The sequence below is a fragment of the Stegostoma tigrinum genome, chromosome 12 (genome assembly GCF_030684315.1).
Source record: "Stegostoma tigrinum isolate sSteTig4 chromosome 12, sSteTig4.hap1, whole genome shotgun sequence".
Classification (NCBI taxonomy): domain Eukaryota; kingdom Metazoa; phylum Chordata; class Chondrichthyes; order Orectolobiformes; family Stegostomatidae; genus Stegostoma; species Stegostoma tigrinum.
Genome location: NC_081365.1, coordinates 12878141 through 12897913, shown reverse-complemented (window position 1 = coordinate 12897913; position 19773 = coordinate 12878141). Strand labels below are relative to the sequence as shown.

Sequence of the window (19773 nt, the reverse complement as noted above, 5' to 3'; positions counted from 1 at the left end):
GTTGGCCACTAGTTTTTGCTGCTACTTTGTGTGCCTTAGCTTTTGATTGGATACTCTTTTTGAAGGGCTTTCTTAACTATTTATTGTTCATCCTTCACATTGAGTCCTTTTTGACCTGAATAAATTTTCTGAAGAAGGGTCTAGCCCGAAATGTCAGCTTTCCTGCTCCTCTGATGCTGCTTGGCCTGCGGTGTTCATCCAGCTCTACACTTTGTTATCTTAAATTTTTGCTGAGCGTAAATGAAATGATTAAATGTCTGTCATTGTCAATTTGTCTATTTTCACAACTTGCTTTAGGCAAGTCTTTCTTCATAACCTCTGTAATTTCCCTTTTTATTTAAAGTTGAGGACTCTAGTTTGAGACCTGATTTGCTCTCTTTCAAATTGAATTTAAATTTGAAATTCTACTATGTTGTGATGGTTAACTACACAATTTCTTAACCATTCTGATTCATTACAACTGACTACACCTAAAATAGCCTATTCTAGGGTAGAATCCACAATGTGCTGGTTCAAGAAATAATCTCTGATGCATTCTCTAAATTAGTTTTCCATGTCACCATTGTCCATCTGGTTTGTCCAGTAAATGTGTATATTAAAATCGACCATGACAATAGTAGTGCTTTTGTTACATGCCTGCATTATTTGCCAGTTCGTACTTTGTCCTGTGCTGAGAATTTTTTGGGGTCTGCAGATTAAATCCCTCCTTTGTTCTTTATTTGTACCCAAACTGAGTCCACATGTTATAACACAAATATCATGACTCACTTTTTATTATCAAAGCTACCCCATCTCTTTCTCCTTCTTGCCTGTTCCTCCAGAACATCAAATATCCTTGAATGTTAGGTTCCCAGTCTTGTTATAAATGCTGTGTGCAGTCATATAAAGCGCCTTAAGCTTCGAGTTTTTGCCATTGTTAATTACTGTGGCAAATAACTTACTCTCTCATTTCTGCTGTGCACTCCTTGTATTTTCTCCCCCTTCCTGTTGCACTTTCATTAATGTTTGCCTCTACATTAATCTGCACCCTCAGTTCTCTCTTTTTTTTTCTATTTTTTTCAAATTCCCTTCTGTAGAATTGGCTGGGGCTCCTCCAAAACTCAATTCTGCATCCCCATGCCTCATTTACAGTCACACTTTCCTATCCCTAACCACTTGCTCATTTGATGTAGTTAATCTAGAGGGTGTGACTGCCTCTTGAAACAGTGTCCAGGCACGCCTCCCCCTCCTGATGTCTGCAGCTTGGATTACAGCTCATCAATTCTGAGCAGAATTTTTAAAAGCAGACAAAGCTTTCTGCAGACTTTGTATGGATGACGAGCTCTCTCTGTGCTGCTGTCATACATTGCCTGCCCAGCCATCTCTACTACTTAATTTGGTTGCTGAATGTTTGAAAAGTGAATTTTTTAAAATTAAATTCTTCAACTGTAATAACATCTCCTCCCAATTGCAAACATTTGGCCAATAAATAAAGACATGGAAGAAATATCCACCCATCATCTACCTATTTTCCTGTGACATCATATTTTTGACTCTGATTAGTAGAAACAGGTTGAAGGGGCTCTGAGCAGCGATTTTTATTTAATAAATCTGCTGCCCTTCTCATGGAGGTCAACTCTCATAAAGTTACTACTTCCATTCTTTCTCTTGCTTTTATGAAGCAGTCACCACTCTCCATATTTACATCCTAACTTTTACCTTTGTCTACCTTTTATTGTGCAAAGTGGTATTCTGTTTGACCACAAAAATATAAACTGTTGGAGAAACTCAGCAGGTCTGGCAGTATCTATGGAGAGAACACATTGGCTTTCAGTCACTTTTACAAGGCAGTTTGCTTCTTTAAACTTCCTTTCTTACAGATTGTTGAGGTGTTCTTGAATTCCACGTTCAAAAACTATTCTATATTTTATTCATTTCAGTGATAAAATTGTTGAAGAGCAACCAATAGAGGATGAAAGTGAAATTGATGATGACGATGAACTGGATGGTGAAGAGTCTGATGACCAGTATGAGGATCCCACTGAACATACAACTAGTAGCACTACTACCACTACAGAGGCCATTGAAGAAGTTGTGAGAGGTAATATAAAGAAAAAGTTATAGAAATCTTTATCATAACAAAGTTTTATCTGGGAGTGAATCAGTTAGTATCTGTATTTTTCCCCTTCCAAATGCACAGAATTGTTGTTTAACAGCATTTTTTTCTTACTAAAATAAAAACCAGAAATACTTAACAGGTTTGGGAACATCTGTGGAGAAAGAAACTTCATTAAAACTGCCAAGTCTGTTTGCACTGGAAGCTCTTCAGAATGGTTGGGGGGGTATGTTTTGTTCCAATAAAATGGCCTATTTATTTAAATTTATACTGCACACCATACCAATATGGACTAATAGGGAAAATTTTCTCACCCAAGTTGATGTTTGAGAGTTTGAAAAGACAAAGGGGTTGGAAGTGACTTTTTGACACCGTTTCAGGTGATTGTGAATTTTTAAAGTCCAGTTAACATTAGCTATTTTTCCTCTCCAGGTGCTATGCTATCTATAAATGTGATGCTTGCACTAATCTTATGAGTACTTAAGTAAAAATTAGCCTACACAAGTACTCTATTAGAATACATTCTTCAATTTCAGTTGAAGAATCAAAGTGACATATTTGCTACAGCTTCACAAGTGTGAAGTACAGTATTTAAATATTGTCCATTTGTACCTTATTGGTGATTGAATTTAAGGATAACTGATATATGAACTCCGCTTCCACCTCTGGCTCTGCCTCCGCCGCCGCCGCCGCCTCCTCCCTTCCCCCAGAGGATGGCCGACGAAACATCCTAACAGCTACCATCTACTGCTGCACAATTGTTCCCCACGTTTGCCACACGTTTTGTCGCAGAATGTTTACGTCTGGGGTCCACCTATGATTTTGGTTCTAGCCTCATAACATTGGGCTAGAACATCACCCACGTCGTCTCACCATCAGAGAATATTGGGGGTGATTTAGGGTAAACAGTAGTCACAGCGGGGACCACAATTTTAAATATGGCTAAGAGTGTCCCTTCTGGCTTCATGTTATGTTGTATTTAGGAAAACAACATTGGAAATCAGATTATTAATCCTTTGTTCTATCAGATAGAATTTACCAAAGCAACAATAATAGGAATTCTAGCTTCAAAGTTTGTTTTTGAAGTATAAGCTGAGTTAGATCACAGTGGTAAATAAAATTTGATTTTTAAAATGTACGTGTAGGAGGTGATTTATATATTTTTAAAATCCCCTTATGCCTGCTTCAACGTTTACTAATTTATGATCGGAAATTCCATTGATTATAAAATCGAGTGCACTGATCAATGTAAAAATAGCTCATACCATGTAAGAACAACGTAAGTTCCAGCACAGCTGCCTATTTAAAGGGTTTAGGTTGGTGTTGAATTTGTTGTGCTGTTATCAGCCTCTGCACCCAGGATGGTTGACAAGCTGATGAAGCCTTCTACTCCTGGTTTGATCAGCATTCACTTCTGTCCAGTGCATATTTTAGTATATTCTCTAGTCCTGTTATCTAGGTGTGCATGTATAGAGAGTTTAGACAGAGAAAAGGAGAAATGAAGTGGTTGAACTTATTAGTGATAATAGTTGTAGGGAAAAGTATTATTAGCCATCAGAGAGAAAGAAAGCAAATTAATGTGCACAAAGGTGATCGATAAACAAGAATCAATCACATGAATGATGGTCACCTATATATAATGAATAAGGGGAAAAAAGGGCAGAAGAAATATATAAATAAATTTGGGAAAAATGTAACCAACACAGGTTATTTCATCTCAAATTGGAAAGAAGAGATACATAAAGCCGATAAGGAAATATGTCTCCTTTTTCTTTCTAATGTGTATTAAACCTGTAATGGATATTCCAAGATTCAAGGGGGAAACACACAGCTGGTTAAAGTCATATCTAGGACAAAGAAAGATGGCTTTGGATACCAGTGGTCAATAATCTTGGCCATGGTGCATCACTGCAGACATTCTTCAGGCTAGATGTTTTATAATTATCCTGCTTAGAGATCTTATGACACACATCAACTTGAACAGAGGTCTTCTGGCTCAAATGTAGGGGTACTAATGCATGACTACAGCCCTGCCATTCTTCAGGCAAGCTGCTTCATCGATGACCTTCCAGCAAAAGTGGAAATGTTCACCAATAGAATCATAAAATCCCTACAGTACAGAAAGAGGCTTCTCGGCCCATTGAATCTGCACCAGTACACCAAAGGGCATTCCACCCAAATCTCTCTCCCTACCCTATCCGTAACCCCACATTTACCATGGCTAATCACCTAGTCTATGACACTAAGATTGGTGGAGTAGCAGATAGTGAAGGGGACTGTCAGAGATTACAGCAGAATATAGATAGACTGGAGAGTTGGGCAGATAAATGGCAGATGGAGTTCAATCCAGGCAAATGCGAGGTGATGCATTTTGGAAGATCAAATTCAAGGGCGAACTGTACAGAAAATGGAAACGTCCTAGGGAAAATTGATGAGCAGAGAGATCTGGATGTTCAGGTACATTGTTCCCTGAAGGTGACAACACAGGTCAATAGGGTGGTCAAGAAGGCATATGGCATGCTTTCCTTCATTGGGCGGGGTATTGAGTACAAGAGTTGGCAGGTCATGTTGCAGTTGTATAAGACTTTGGTTCGGCTACATTTAGAGTACTGTGTACAGTTCTGGTCGCCACATTACAAAAAGGATGTGGACGCTTTGGAGAGGGTGCAGAGGAGGTTCACCAGGATGTTGCCTGGTATGGAGGGTGCTAGCTATGAACAGAAGTTGAGTAGATTAGGATTATTTTCATTAGAAAGACGGAGATTGAGGGGGGACCTGATTGAGGTCTACAAAATCATGAGGGGTATAGACAGGGTGGATAGCAAAAAGCTTTTTCCCAGAGTGGGGGACTCAATTACTAGGGGTCATGAGTTCAAAGTGAGAGTAGAAATGTTTAAGGGAGATATGCGTGGAAAGTTCTTTACGCAGAGGGTGGTGGGTGCCTGGAACGCGTTGCCAGCGGAAATGGTAGACACAGACACGTTAGCGTCTTTTAAGATATATTTGGACAGGTACGTGGATGGGCGGGAAGCAAATGGACACAGACCCTTGGAAAATAGATGACAGGTTAGACAGAGGATCTCGATCGGCGCAGGCTTGGAGGGCCTAAGGGTCTGTTCCTGTGCTGTAATTTTCTTTGTTATTTGTACACCTCTCTGGACACTATGGTCAATTGAGCATGGTCAATCCACCTAATCGGCACATCTTCGGTCTATGGGAGGAAACCTACACAGGTATGGACGATCCCAAACTCCAAACAATCAATCACCTGAGGCTGGAGTTGAACCTGAGTGCCTGGTACTGTGAGGCAACAGTGCTAACCACTGAGCCACTGTACCATCCATTGATGATTGCAACTCCCCAGATACATGCCCAAGAGCAGCAAGATTTGGACAGCATTTGTGTTTGAATTGACAAGTGGCAACTATCGTTCACACCGTACATGTGCCAGGGAATGACAGCCTCTGACAGGAAATAGCCCAGCTGTCGGCATTTGACATTTAATGGCAATACTATTACTGAATCTCCCACTGTCAACATTCTGGTGTTTACCACCTGCCAGAAACTGAAATGGATCAGCCATATATCTGTTGTGGCTACAAGAACACGTCAAAGGCTAGTCATCCTCAAACAAATAACTCATTCCCTGACTCCCCAAATATGCCCACCAAAGACATGAGTCAGGAATGTGATGGAATACACCTCAGCTGCCTGGATAAGTGATCTGGGATATAAACCACTAAAAATACTGATGAAATAAGACCATAACAACTCAAAGTACTAGGTCTATTTAAAGAAGGGTGGTATTGAATAGTCTAGAATGAATCATAAACTTGAATTTGAGCCTTGTTTATACCACATTTGGATGAAGTACTTCATACAATACTGGTTGCTGTATTATGACTGGAGTGTAATGATATAGATGAGGTGGAGGTAAAAATTTTCAAGCATGATGCCAGAACTGAGAGATTGTCTGGAAAGATGAGCTGGGTCTTTTTTCTTTTGAATTACCTCGTAACTCAACTTGATGGAAATGTTCAAAATAACTGAAGTTTTGAATAGCATGCAAAGAGCGTGTCCCAGTTGTACAATAGCTCAAAGGTAGAGATCATCAATGTAAAATAGTCACCAAGAATTATAATGGAAATTCATAAGAAATTTATTTAGTGTGGTGAAAACTGAAAGTTTACTGCCGCAGAGAGTGATGGAGGGGAAAAAATAGAGCATTTAAGGAAGAAGGCTGTGGAAGGTTATCATGAAGTGAAATGAGGATGAATGGGAGGAGACTCAAATGGAGCATAAATTTTCCTGAATGGTGTCTTCAGTGTTATATATTCTATGTAATTAAACCCTTATGCTTTTTTTAAAAATATGCGGATTGCTTTTCTATAGAACCGATGACTTCAGTACATCCCTAAGCACTTGAGAAACAATTCTGGAGTGTTGTCTCAATGGCCTCCATGTATGGGGCCAGTGTAAGTATTCAGTGACAGAAAATTGTGGGAAAAATATTAAATTGATTAAAAATGTCCAATTTCCATAAACCTCCATCAAAGTGATTTTATGAATGATTAGAAATTAATGTGAGTTCAGCTGATTCATTTTTGTTGCGTTGAAAGGACTCGTGAAGGAATTGTGGAAGAATCATCTTGATGTGCTGGCAGGCTTGAACCTTTTTGAACAAGTTTTTTTCAAAACATTGCCTACATGCTTTTCCCTATGCCTGCCTAAGCCATCTATTCAGTTACAGGTGGCACTGATGTGACTTTGGACAAAAGGCAAACTTTATCTGATTGGAAGGGAACAGTGTTCTTGCTGTAATATTTCAGCAAAGCTCATCAAATTGGCTTGTTGGCTGAGACAATCAGAGCGTTGAGCTCTGAAACTAGCACCAACGAGAAGCTCCCATTGCTCTGCTAGATTGTAGATAGTAGTAGACTTTAGGGACTTTGTGAAATCAAATAAACATCCTCAAACTAATATAATAAAATGTGAGGCTGGATGAACACAGCAGGCCAAGCAGCATCTCAGGAGCACAAAAGCTGACGTTTCGGGCCTAGACCCTTCATCAGACCTCTTCATCAGACATCATGCTCTCTGATGAAGGGTCTAGGCCTGAAACGTCAGCTTTTGTGCTCCTGAGATGCTGCTTGGCCTGCTGTGTTCATCCAGCCTCACATTTTATTATCTTGGAATTCTCCAGCATCTGCAGTTCCCATTATCTCTGAAACATCCTCAAACTGTTACTTTTAAATAACATAGAACAATAAAGCGCAGAACAACCTTTCGGCCCTCGATGTTGCGTCGACCTGTGAACTAATCTAAGCACATCCCCCTACACTATCCCATCATCACCCATCTGCTTATCCAAGGACTGTTTAAATGCCCCGAAAATAACCTACAACTTCTAATTCATCAACCCATAAAGGATGAGAATTAAATTGTTATTAATTTGAACAAATTGCCAGTAAGTTCCAAGATGTGTTTGCCTGTAACTTCAAAAACTCTGGAGAAACTGTTGGAAATAAGAACTGTCCATGACCAAAAAAAAATGAATATTATTTTTCATGGTTTTGATGATTGGTCCCAAAGGCCTTAGGAGTGAAAGAGCCACTTGGTCTAAAACTAAGCAAACGGGTGAACGGACTTTAGGTTTGATTCTTGGTGAGGATCAAGCTGATCTTAACTGGGAAATACTTGGTGTACTGTATTTGCCCTTCATATTTTTGCTATGGAAAGTGAGATTACAATCAGTCTTATTTTCAAGTTTCTGTAAAATACATACCAGACAAAACTGAGATCTCGCTCTGGTTTGAAACCATCCACTGTTGAAACACTTTTGGCACTAACTATCTGGGCTTATGTTGAGGGGTGGCCTTCTTGCCAAATCAGTGAATGACTAATGAAACACATGCATTCCCATCTCCAGGTGTTTCAAAGTTACAGGATAGCCCACCATGGAACTTGCATTTAGCTTCAATAGATTCCATTATGATTCTCATTCTTTCTGGGTTGACTAATCAGATGGTGTAACTGAATGCACAGACTTGAAGATAAGTTTCTGTAGGATGTTTATTTGTCTTTATGAAGTCCCTAGAATCTGTTATGCTAATGGTTTTTGGCAGGCAAGTGCAGGTTACTTGCTGATACTGCTTTCAGAACTGAATGCTCCATATGCCTTGACAAACAAGCTGTTAGGTTTGCGTGACATGAGAAAGAGTCCAGAGAAGATTCATTGATATAGAGAAGAAAAATTAACTTAAAGGATGTTCACCTTGCAAACATGGTTTTGTATGAAATTATTTATCTACTTTTGTGATGCCTTTGCAGTGTTCGGAAACGTCTGCAAAGTAGGCATATTTTAGTTTGCACAACAATTTGATACAGGCAGGCAGCAAGCTATCTGTATTTTGAGATGTTGGAAAATGTTACCCAGGAGACTAGAAATTAATATTTACAGTTGAAATATCTGTGCAATGCACCCTGAAACACCCTGAAAGTATCTGAATAAGAGTAGCAATCTGGACAAACACTGCCTTGCTTGGGTAGATGGAGCACGGAATTTCATTTGGGTAAAGTAGAATACAGTAATGACTGAATATGGTGCCTCTGGCATTCTAATGTGGCAGAAGAGAAATATTACAATGCATGGTTTGATGCCTATGTAATTATATCGTAGCTGTTTTCTCCCCCCCTGCCCATATACTTGTCACTGCGATCAATGATATCAATTTTTTCTGTTGTCCTTGTGTGATATGTTAGAGTTGTTTACAGAATTTACTATATTCTGTCTGCACCCGGTTTTCACTTCATGATTCCTACACTGATTTGTGTGATCAGGTTGCTTCTCCTACTGTTTCCGTACCAAACATCAGAAACAGCATATGATAGAAAACCAATCAATTTGGATCAAAACTAAGTTCTGCAGACCTGGCACATTTGGCATTGAGTGGTGATGGACAATTAAACGACCAACAGGAGGAAGCTTTACAAATGTTTCTATCCTTAATGATGGGGAGACCAGCATATTAGTACAAACGACACGGCTGAAGCAATTACAACCATCTTTCGCCAGACAAGCTGAGTGGATGATCCATTTTGCCTGCTCCTGAGGTCCCAGTATCTCAAATGCAAATCTTGAACCAATTTGATTAACGCCACGTAATATTAAGAAACAGCTGAAGGCACTAGATAATGCAGTGTTTATGGTTTTGATAATGTTATAGTACTAAAGATTTGTATGCCAGAATTGGCTGTGCTATCGTCAATCTTTTCTAGAACAGCTATAATATTTACACTACACAAAAATGCAGAAAAAGGCCCAAGTATGGCCTGTACAGGAAAAGTTGAACTTATCCAACGGGTCTATAGCACAGTATCAGTCTACACTCCATCATCAACAAATGATGAAAAGAGCCATTGACTGTGCTACGAAGCAACTCTCTTATAAAAGAATAATTGATGCTCAGTTTGTGTTCCAGCAGAGCCATTCAGCTCCTAACTTCCGTTCATCCTTGGTCCATCCATCACAATGTAAGATGATTGTGGTGTTTGGAGGTCAGTCACTTCAGTCTGGGGTATGACTGTGGGAATTCCTCAGAATAATGCCCTAAGTCCAACTATTTTCATCTGCCTCATCAGTAACTTTCCTTCAGGTCAGAAGTGGGGATGTTTGCTGGTGATTGAAGAATCACGAATATTATGCAGATATCAAGGTAATCCATGTCTGCACACAGCACAACCCAGACAATATCAAATGCTTGAGCTGACAAGTAGCAAGTAATAATTGTGCCACATGTCAGGAAATGGCATTCACCGGCTAGAGAAAATCTGACCATTTCCTCATGGTGGTCAATGTCATTAATATCACTGAATCCTTCACAATCAACATCCTGGCACTTACGCTCATGAAAAGAACGAACAGGACCAACCACATAAGTGCTGTGGGTACAAGAGCAGGTCAGAGGTCTAGGAATTCTGTAGCAGGTTTCTCAACTTATAATTCCTCAAAGTCTGCCCATCATCTGCCTGGCACAAATCAGAAATGTGATAGAAGTTCAACTTGCTTGGATACAACAACGCTGAGGATCTCAAGAATGCTCAGGACAGTGCAGCACACTTGACTGACATACAAACAACATACACACTGCTGCCATGCTGGAGAAAGTGATTATCTACAAGATGCACTACACTAAACCACACAAGCTGCTTTGACACAACTTTGCAAACCTCTAGCATCTAGAAAGACTGTAGAAAGCAAATATATGGGAGCACCATCTGCAATTTCCTTTCCAAGCCATATACCGTCTAGACTTCAACCTATACTGTGTTGTAATTTCTTTGCTCTCGCTTGGTCCATATTGTAGAAGACCCTTCCTCATGGGACTCTGGGTAAACCTATCAGCAGTTTTAGACACAGCTCACTACCTGTATCCAAAGAGCAATTTGCAATGGGCCTAAGCTGCTAGCCTCTGGTTCACTAGCTGTTATCAGAAACTGAAATTCCCATAGCTGGAGATCTCGGTTGTGGGGAAGGCCTACCGGGGGTGAATAAACTGTCTGAAGAGCGCCTGAGCTGCCCTCCATGGGATTGCTGGGAGTTCCCAGCTAATCCTCCACAGCGCTCGGCAAGATTAGATTAGTTTCCCTACAGTGTGATGTTAGGCCATATTTTATAAATGATTCAATCAGTTATTGAAAAGCTCACAGCAATTCAATTTCCCACACATGTTTTTGTAACAAGGTATCTAAATCAAAATCACCTGAATTACTAATGTAGTGAGGCATTCAAAGGATAGTTTTTATTAGTTGTAAATTTGTTTTTCTCCCCGACTGAAACCCTTGCATCTCTCATTCAGAGGTTTGCTCTGAGCAAGCAGAAACCGGGCCTTGTCAAGCTATGTTACCTCGATGGTACTTTGACATCAGTGAAGGAAAATGTGCACAGTTCATTTATGGAGGCTGTGGAGGGAACAGAAACAACTTTGCCTCCGAAGAGTACTGTTTGGCCGTCTGTAACAGCGTCAGTAAGTGAACCCTCCAGCTGGTTGCACCCTCTGTGTGTCACTCTGCACTGAAAACCTCACCTAGTTTTTCTGCTGTCTTCCCGTAGGGCAAGTGCTACAGTTTTCCAGCTTAACTCCTGTAGTAATGCTCTTTAACTGTTTTCTCCTTTTTCCCCTTGAATAGCTGTAGCTTTACACTAACTGCTCTGTGTAATCCTAACATGGTTTTTGAACTGTAACTATGCTTGTTGCTTCTTTGGACATCCTTCAGACTTGGACTTTGCCTTGTGATCTTTTGATATTTATTCTAGCTTACTAGAAATGTGTCTTCTCCTCAAAGCAATGCATTATGTGATTTTGAAATATCAGAGTTGAGGTAATGTATGTTCTGTGCACTATCTACAAGATGAACTGCATTAACTTATCAGGCCTTCTTCAACAGCATTTTCCAAGCTAGAGTGTTTATCACTGAAAAGACGAGGGCAACAGATCCATTGGTACATCACCATATACAACTAGAATGCGGTGTCACTCGTAGTGCTGACTTAGAACCACATCACCATTCACTGGATCAAGAATCTGGAACTCCCAGTAGCCCACAGATGTACCTACACCCCGTGGATTTGATTTTATTACTGACATGTACTGCAATGCAGTGAAAAATGTTGTCTTGCATGTTATCCAGGCAAATCATACCTTACATAAGTACATCAGAGTAATAGAACAGAATGCACAATAGTGTTCCGCTTACACAGAGGCTCAGAGAAAAACCTGAAAGTAAATTTAAGACAATATTGTTAGTAACTCTGACAGACTTATAATTGAGATTTAAAAGATCTGAGGAGCTGATCTGGAGACAGCTAGCAAAGAGTCACCAGACTGCAGCAAATTGGGAATAGACAATAACTGCTGACGCAGGCAGCAATGTTTATATCCCAAGAACAAGTTCTTTTCCACAATGTGAATTGTAGTATTTGTAGTTGGAGTATTTGACTCTGATTGATCGAAGAACAAAATTTGGTTGGTGTGGCTAGCTTTGACTAGATGGCCTACCTACTATTTACAGAATGCAGGAAGAGTGCTAAAATTAACAAAATTGTGTTGTGAGCTAGGGTTCCTGTCGAAATGGCAGGGTTAAATTTCTGACAGAGCACAAACTGATACAAATTTCCATTTTAAAAAAATTGGTTCTTACCAGTCTAACATTTGTATTGGATTCACTGTGCATGAAACTAGGTCATTACAACAAGCAGCAAGGAACAAAGAGGATGTGTGCACCCTTCATGGGGGTGTAATCAAAGTATTACAGCCTGCAGCTTTGCAATGTGTTGAAGCCAATAGAGACATTTTCTTTGTGCCAATAATATACTTAAGTTTCTTATCAGCATACCTATTCAGTGCTATTATTATTTAACAAAATATAGTAGGTAATGATGTAGACACTCATGGTCTCCTAACCAGTTGAAATGGTCTGTGCCTAGTATATCAGGCATCCTTCAGATCATGTATGTCTCAGCGAGGTTTACATATTTTTCTGACCTCAAAAGAATATAGGCCCAATTTACTCAAGCTCTTTTCATAGGTCATCCCCCTCATCTCAGGGGCCACTTAATTGAATCTTCATCGTACTACTTCCGGTCAGATATAACCTTTCACTGATGTGGAAACCAAAACTGCATATCGTACCACAGATGTGGTCAGGTTTATCAAGATTTCTTTATTTAACAAAGTTTGGACTACAGAAATAATGGCCAACATGTTATTCGTTTTTCTAATTGCTTGCTGCCTGCTGACTTTTTACATTCTTATACCAGCATCTCCAAGTCTCTCAATATATATCAGTTACTACCTTCTCACCTTTTTAAAATAAAATTCTGCTTTCTGTTCTGAGAACCAAAGTGAGCAGTTCCTTGCATTATAATTCATCTGCCATCCTGTGCCCACATTTTAACCTAGATTTTCCAATGGCAAAACCGACATTTACTCAGCAGACTGGACTTGCATATTGGGGCCATTCAGAATCCCAGATGCAGCAGACTGCATATGAATTGTTTAGGAAATTGAAAATTTAGATGGTCAGTTTCGTAGCGTCTTTTGAAACTCTCCGCCAACCTCTAATATTGGTGACTTCAGAGAGTTCGTCTTTTATTTAGTTAGGTAAGCCAGGAAAACAATTCAGTTAAACAATTAAAAACCTAATCTAACTCCTGAGTTGCTATCAAACTGATTTTGCTCCTTCGTGCGCTGTCGCCCACCGCCCCCCACCTCGCTCTGATGCCCACAATCATCAAGCATACCCCACACACCCCAACCGTAGCCTCCTGATTCCCTTGGTGACATGTTAAACCCTTCCTTCTCATCAGTTAATGTTAAAATTCCGCCCAACGGCAACTACAGCTGTGACACCCATTTCCACCTACTCTGGCACTCTGCACTCAACTTACATGCTTATCCTTTAACAGCAGCTGTCAAAGCATTTGGCTGTGCTGCTGGACAACTAAATATTATGACACAGTACACTGACTACTGCAAAAGGAGGCATCACCTAACTTCCTCTAACTGTCCTGCAGTATGGGTAGCATGTATTTGCTGCAATTCAGAAGAGTTAAGAGGTGACTTGATTGAAGTATTTATATTTCCTGACAGGTCAGGTCTGGAGAGAATATTTTCTATTACAGGAAAATCTAGAACTAAGGTCACTATCTAAAAATCAGGGGTCACCCATTAAAAATTGACATTAGATGATTTTTTTTAAAAATTAGTGTTATGAGTCCTTGGAGCTCTGTCCCTGAAATAGTGATGGAAGCAGACTCCTGAATATTTTTAAGGCAGAAGTGGGTAGATTCTTGTTAAACAAGTGGATGAAAGGTCATCACATAACTTCAAATTCACATTCCCAGCTATGATCAGACAAGCCATAATTGTGTTGAATGGTAGAGCAAGTTTGAGGGTCTGAATGGGCAATTCCTGCTCCTGATTCCTATGTTTGTTTGTTAGCAGAGAGAAGTTGAAGGTGTAGTAGGCTTTACCCAAGTCAAAGTGAAGTCCAGAAAAACAGCAGATCTGTGGCCAAGTGGAAGGCAACTCCGATTAAACGACAAGTGATTTTGCAGTTTATAAGAAACTAAAGGAAGTAGGGTTTTAAGAAGTACGAAAACACAGGAGCTGTCTAGGTGAGATGTGTATGATGGAATAGCAGCTATATGCTAGAATAATAAGAAAGAAACAAGACGTGACAAAATAATCTTGGGAAAAGAAAGAATATTGGGTTGTGGTTATGCTCTGAAATTATTCGACTCACTGCTGAATAGCAGCCTTCTGGACTCCTGTTTATAGGTAAATAGCCACATGAAATCTTCAGTGTGACTGCTCCAAGGCAAAATTTAAGCACACTGTACATAATTGCAAATCTCTCTCATAATCAAAATGAGGAAACTGCAAACTTCTCATGAGGACACTTCAGTGGTTGGCCTGTGTATGCACCTCTAACTCTTTCATAACGTTTTTTCCAATTAGTCGGGAAATTAGGTGGAGTGAATTGACACACAGTACAGTTTGGGAGCCCTGTCAAAATCTGTCAGTATGAGATTAGTTGACTATATTTCTTTTTCAGCACGATTAATTTCTTGAATCCTGAATGGCATTATTTCTAGTTTGTGAAGATGTGGGCTAGAATTTGGTAGATTAGGATATTGCAAGTTTACTGGTTCAGAAATGAAGCTGTCTTACTGTTGTAGTGAAAAGTAGTAGAGGATAAACTGCATTTTTGAGAGTGAGCAGACAGCAGTGAAAACTTTCCAAAATGGGTAGCATTATATTTCTCCCCACTAGCATCCTCATCATTGGAGACATTTTCTTTGGGAAGAAGTTCTATTTGTGAAGTTTTCAGTGGTATAAAATAATTTATTGAGTTTTAAATGTACTGTGTATGTGTCTGGGTGGTTTAATTATAAAATTCTGACTTTAAGTAACTTAATGCTGTCTGCTGCATTCCAAGTGAATAGGGTAATCATTTCATGCAAGGACAGGGTGTAACCAAAAATATCTAATCTACATATGCAGACTTCTTAGCTGACCTTCTCATACACTAATATTGGAAGGCTATTCCCTGTTTCATTTCAGAAAGTGGTAATCGATATTGATACTGAAATAGTAATGTTTTGAAATACAAACGTACCAAATTATTTTCTAACCATGTGCATAGTTTTCCTGCAGCACCCGTTTTTCTTGGGGTCACCACATTTGAAGGTCGACCACATCTGTAATGTTCCATCTATTGTCTTGCAATCCTGTTGCACTTATCTATCTGACCACCGATTTCTTTCCATCTGGTCTTAATCTTCTCCCTGCCAGTTCCATCTCGACCATTAACTTCACCTTATTTTCTCCATCTCACCTGATAAACGAAATTGCATAAGCACAGTCATCCCTAAGTTACTTTCTTTGATACTGTCGCAGTCTTCAGTGACACCCTGAGATACTGGTTCCTGATATTACTTTTTCTCAGGACTCCACACATCCATCTCAACATTGACATCTCATTTTTCTCCAGTTGTCGTCATTCTTTTTGATGCTGTCCTGGTTTTCCGCACAAAATAATGAGACCAGTGTCTGAACTATCTTGTACATTCTTCCTTTCAATTTCAACTATATTTTTCTGCCTCATAGCCCTGCACTGCACTTCTTCCAATCCTCCACCCAGAGCTAATATGTGACTTAGATTCCATTCCAGTACTTCCAGTGTCTGCCACTGCTGACAGGTGCTTGAAATGACTCCAGGTATTCATCCATAATTTCAATACTTCACTCAGATCGTGTTTCCTGGGTATAAGCTGACATTCTATAAATTGGGTCTTTGGTCTACTGCTGTTCATACCCTTGTTTTCCATGTCTTACCATCATCCCTGCTGTCACCATCTGCATACATCATAGGCCGTGGCACTTCTTGTCCTACATGCTCAGTTAGAATACCCATGAAAATCAGAAAGAGGAGTTCGGTGCTAGTCTTTGATGTAAACGTTTTTGCTGGTTGTTTAATATCCAGACTTCCATATATTTCTGAGATAACAAAGTGTGGAGCTGGATGAACACAGCAGGCAAAGCAGCATCTTAAGAACACAAAAGCTGACGTTTCAGGCCTAGACCCTTCATCAGAAAAGTGGGAGGGTGATAGGGATCTGAAATAAAGAGGGAGAGGGGGAGGCGGGTCTAAGACGGATCAAGGAGATGATAGGTGGAGAGGAGACAGACAAGTTAAAGGGACGGGGATGGAGGCAGTAGTGGGGAGGTAGTAAGGGAATAGGTCAGTCCGGGGAGGATGGGCAGGTGAAAGGGGCAGGATGAGGTTAATAGGTAGGAAATGGAGGTGTGGCTTGAGGTGGGAGAAGGGGATAGGTGAGAAGAAGAACAGGTCAGGGAGGTGGGGATGAGCTGGGCTGGTTTTGGGATGCAGTGGGGGGAGGGGAGATTTTGAAGCTGGTGAAATCCACATTGATACCTTTGGGCTGCAGGGTTCCCAAGCGGAATATGAGTTGCTGTTCCTGCAGCCTTCAGGTGGCATCATTGTGGCACTGCAGGAGGCCCAGGATGGACATGTCGCCTGAGGAATGGGAGGGGGAGTTGAAATGGTTGGCGACTGGGAGGCACATTTGTTTATTGCGAACTGAGCTTCATCGTTGTGGCACTGCAGAAGGCCCAGGATGGACATGTCGTCTAAGGCAGATTATACAACATGTCCATCCCGGGCCTCCCTGTTTCCAGCAATCGTCTTTTTCCCTTTTTGTACTGTTATTAATACACTTTGAGCCCTAACATTTTCCATCTCTTTAACAGATTTATTTTTTTCTCCTACTGCGTTCTTTCTTTTTGCCAGGAAGTTTTATTTTCATAACCTTGATCTTTCTTTATGATCTTATTCACCCAGATTTCCTCCAAATCTGCCATTAAGTTCTACCATCTTCCATAGTGTTAAATACGGCAACTTCTGTTTCACTTCTGTCTCTGCAGCTTTTTTCTGATTTCCCCCATCACTTGTGGGATTTTTCACCTCCTGCCATCTGATATTCTGTTTCCTCTTTCCCACTCCCCACTAATTTTTCTTTTTTTGCCATCTCTGCTATCAACACTTGACATGCAATCTCTATGTTTGGTGGTTAGTATCTTAATTAGAAATTTATTGCGGTTCTCTGCTTTCCTTGCATGTTCTTTTCTCACCATGATATGGTCCAGCGGTGTCTCCGTACTTCTGCAGATTGAAGTCATTTCTGCATTTATTTTGAGTTTAACTTGGTATCCCATTGCTTGGTGTTCTTTGAATTGTTGTCCGTCTGTTCCTGAATTGCAGTGGTCTGCAAGTGCTTGCTGTTGTATAACAGCTTTGTTCCATACTTTACCCCTTGTTTTTACCTTAACTTTGATTCTGTTACTGATTCTGTCCAGTGCCGGCCAGTGTACTTCATTTCCTTGCTTGTCACAGGTGGATGAGAGTAAACCGGTTGATGTTGTGTATATGGATTGTACAAAATGCGGAGGAATGGAATTGTGGGAGATATAGCAGTTTGGATCGGAAATTGGCTTGCTGAAAGAAGACAGAGGGTGGTAGTTGATGGGAAATGTTCATCCTGGAGACCAGTTACTAATGGTGTACCACAAGGGTTGGTGTTGGGTTCACTGCTGTTTGTCATTTTTATAAATGACATGGATGAGGGCGTAGAAGGATGGGTTAGTAAATTTGCAGATGACACTAAGGTCGGTGGAGTTGTGGACAGTGATGAAGGATGCTGTAGATTGCGGAGAGACATAGATAAGCTGCAGAGCTGGGCTGAGAGGTGGCAAATGGAGTTTAATGCAGACAAGTGTGAGGTGATGCACTTTGGTAGGAGTAGCCAGACGGCAAAGTACAGGGCTAATGGTAAGATTCTTAGTAGTGTAGATGAGCAGAAAGATCTCAGTGTCCATGTACACAGATCCTTGAAAGTTGTCACGCAGGTTGACAGGGCTGTTAAGAAGGCATACAGTGTTTTAGCTTTTATTAATAGAGGGATCAAGTTCCGGAACCAGGAGGTTATGGTGAAGCTGTACAAAACTCCGGTGCGGCTGCACTTGGAGTATTGTGTACAGTTCTGGTCACCGCATTCTAGGAAGGATGTGGAAGCTTTGGAAAGGGTGCAGAGGAGATTTACTAGGATGTTGTCTGGTATGGAGGGAAGGTCTTACAAGGAAAGGCTGAGGGACTTGAGGCTGTTTTCATTAGAGAGAAGAAGATCGAGAGGTGACTTAATTGAAACATATAAAATAATCAGAGGGTAAGATAGGGTGGATAGGGAGACCCTTTTTCCTAGGATGGTGACGGCAAGCACGAGGGGGCATAGCTTTAAATTGAGGGGTGAAAGATATAGGACAGATGTCAGAGGTAGTTTCTTTACTCAGGGTAGTAAGGGATTGGAACGCTTTGCCTGCAACGATAGTAGATTTGCCAACTTTAGGTACATTTAAGTCGTCATTGGATAAACATATGGACGTCCATGGAATAGTGTAGGTTAGATGGGCTTGAGATCGGTATGACAGGTCGGCACAACATTGAGGGCTGAAGGGCCTGTACTGTGCTGTAATGTTCTATGTATGTTCTATTCCAGCACCAATTCTTCTTTCATCCTATACATGATATCAAGTTCATATTTACCATCAGTGTTTTTTTATTAGTTTTCATTTCTCCGCTTCCTAGATCAAAAATCACACTACACCAGGTTATAGTCCAACAGGTTTATTTGAAGATACAAGCTTTGAGTCTCGCTCCTTCAGTTGCAGAAGGAGCAAGACTCTGAAAGATTGTGTCTTCAAATGAATCAGTCGGACTGTAACCTGGTGTCACACGATTTTTAACCTAATCCACCCCAGTTCAACACCGTCGCCTCCACATCACTTTCCTAGATACCCAAGATTTGCAGGACTTTTCCCACTATCTTCAGGTACTATCATTCAGATTTCATTTTGAGATTGCTCATCTTTGACCTCTACTGCAGATTTGTTTCTGTTACTATCCTTATCCATTTAATTAAAAACTTTGTGCATTCCTTTCAGGATTTGGGCAGGGACCCCCATATATCATACAGGGTGGGCCCTAACTTGCTTGCCATTTCCATTCACATCAACTATCATTTGAAGTTTGGTTTAGAAGCAAACTGCCCTTCCTGCTGCTAAACTTTTCTGCATGAGCTTGGGATTGCTCTTGCTACACACTTGACTTGCTACTTTCAGTTCTGAGGAAGAGTCACCGGACCTGAAATGTTGACTCTGATTTCTCTCCACAGATGCTGCCAGACCTGCTGAGCTTTTCCTGCAATTTCTGTTTGTTTTTCCCTGATTTACAGCATCCGCACTTTCAGTTTTGACTTGCTACACTGTCTGGTTACTGTTTAAAATTTCATGTGAGAGTCCCAAATAGATTAATCTAATTGTAGTTACTTCTTTTTGCTCAGCATGGTGAAAAAAATTTGACTTAGAAAGATAATGCACTGTACTTTAGCCTAATTTTCTTTATTGTTGTATTAACAACTGGAGGCTAAATTCAGATGCTAATTTTGGATCTCTTCAATTATTCTACACCATTTAGTTTAATTATTTGGAAATAGTAAAAGAGCACGGAGCTCATCTAGGACGTTTTTGTTATTTTTT

General features: G+C 40.3%; 1 protein-coding gene across 4 annotated transcripts in view; it reads left to right on the top strand.

Moving 5' to 3' along the window:
* Window positions 1-19773, top strand: part of LOC125457121 (amyloid-beta precursor protein-like) — a 163806-nt gene that overhangs the window by 104955 nt on the left and 39078 nt on the right. For 2 of the 4 annotated variants that reach the window (XM_048540886.2, XM_048540885.2), the window contains exons 6-7: window positions 1920-2080; window positions 10954-11121. In XM_048540886.2, the coding sequence (XP_048396843.1) occupies window positions 1920-2080; window positions 10954-11121 (329 nt within the window). The remainder of the gene's footprint in view (window positions 1-1919; window positions 2081-10953; window positions 11122-19773) is intronic. The other 2 variants (XM_048540889.2, XM_048540888.2) reach the window with 1 other exon arrangement.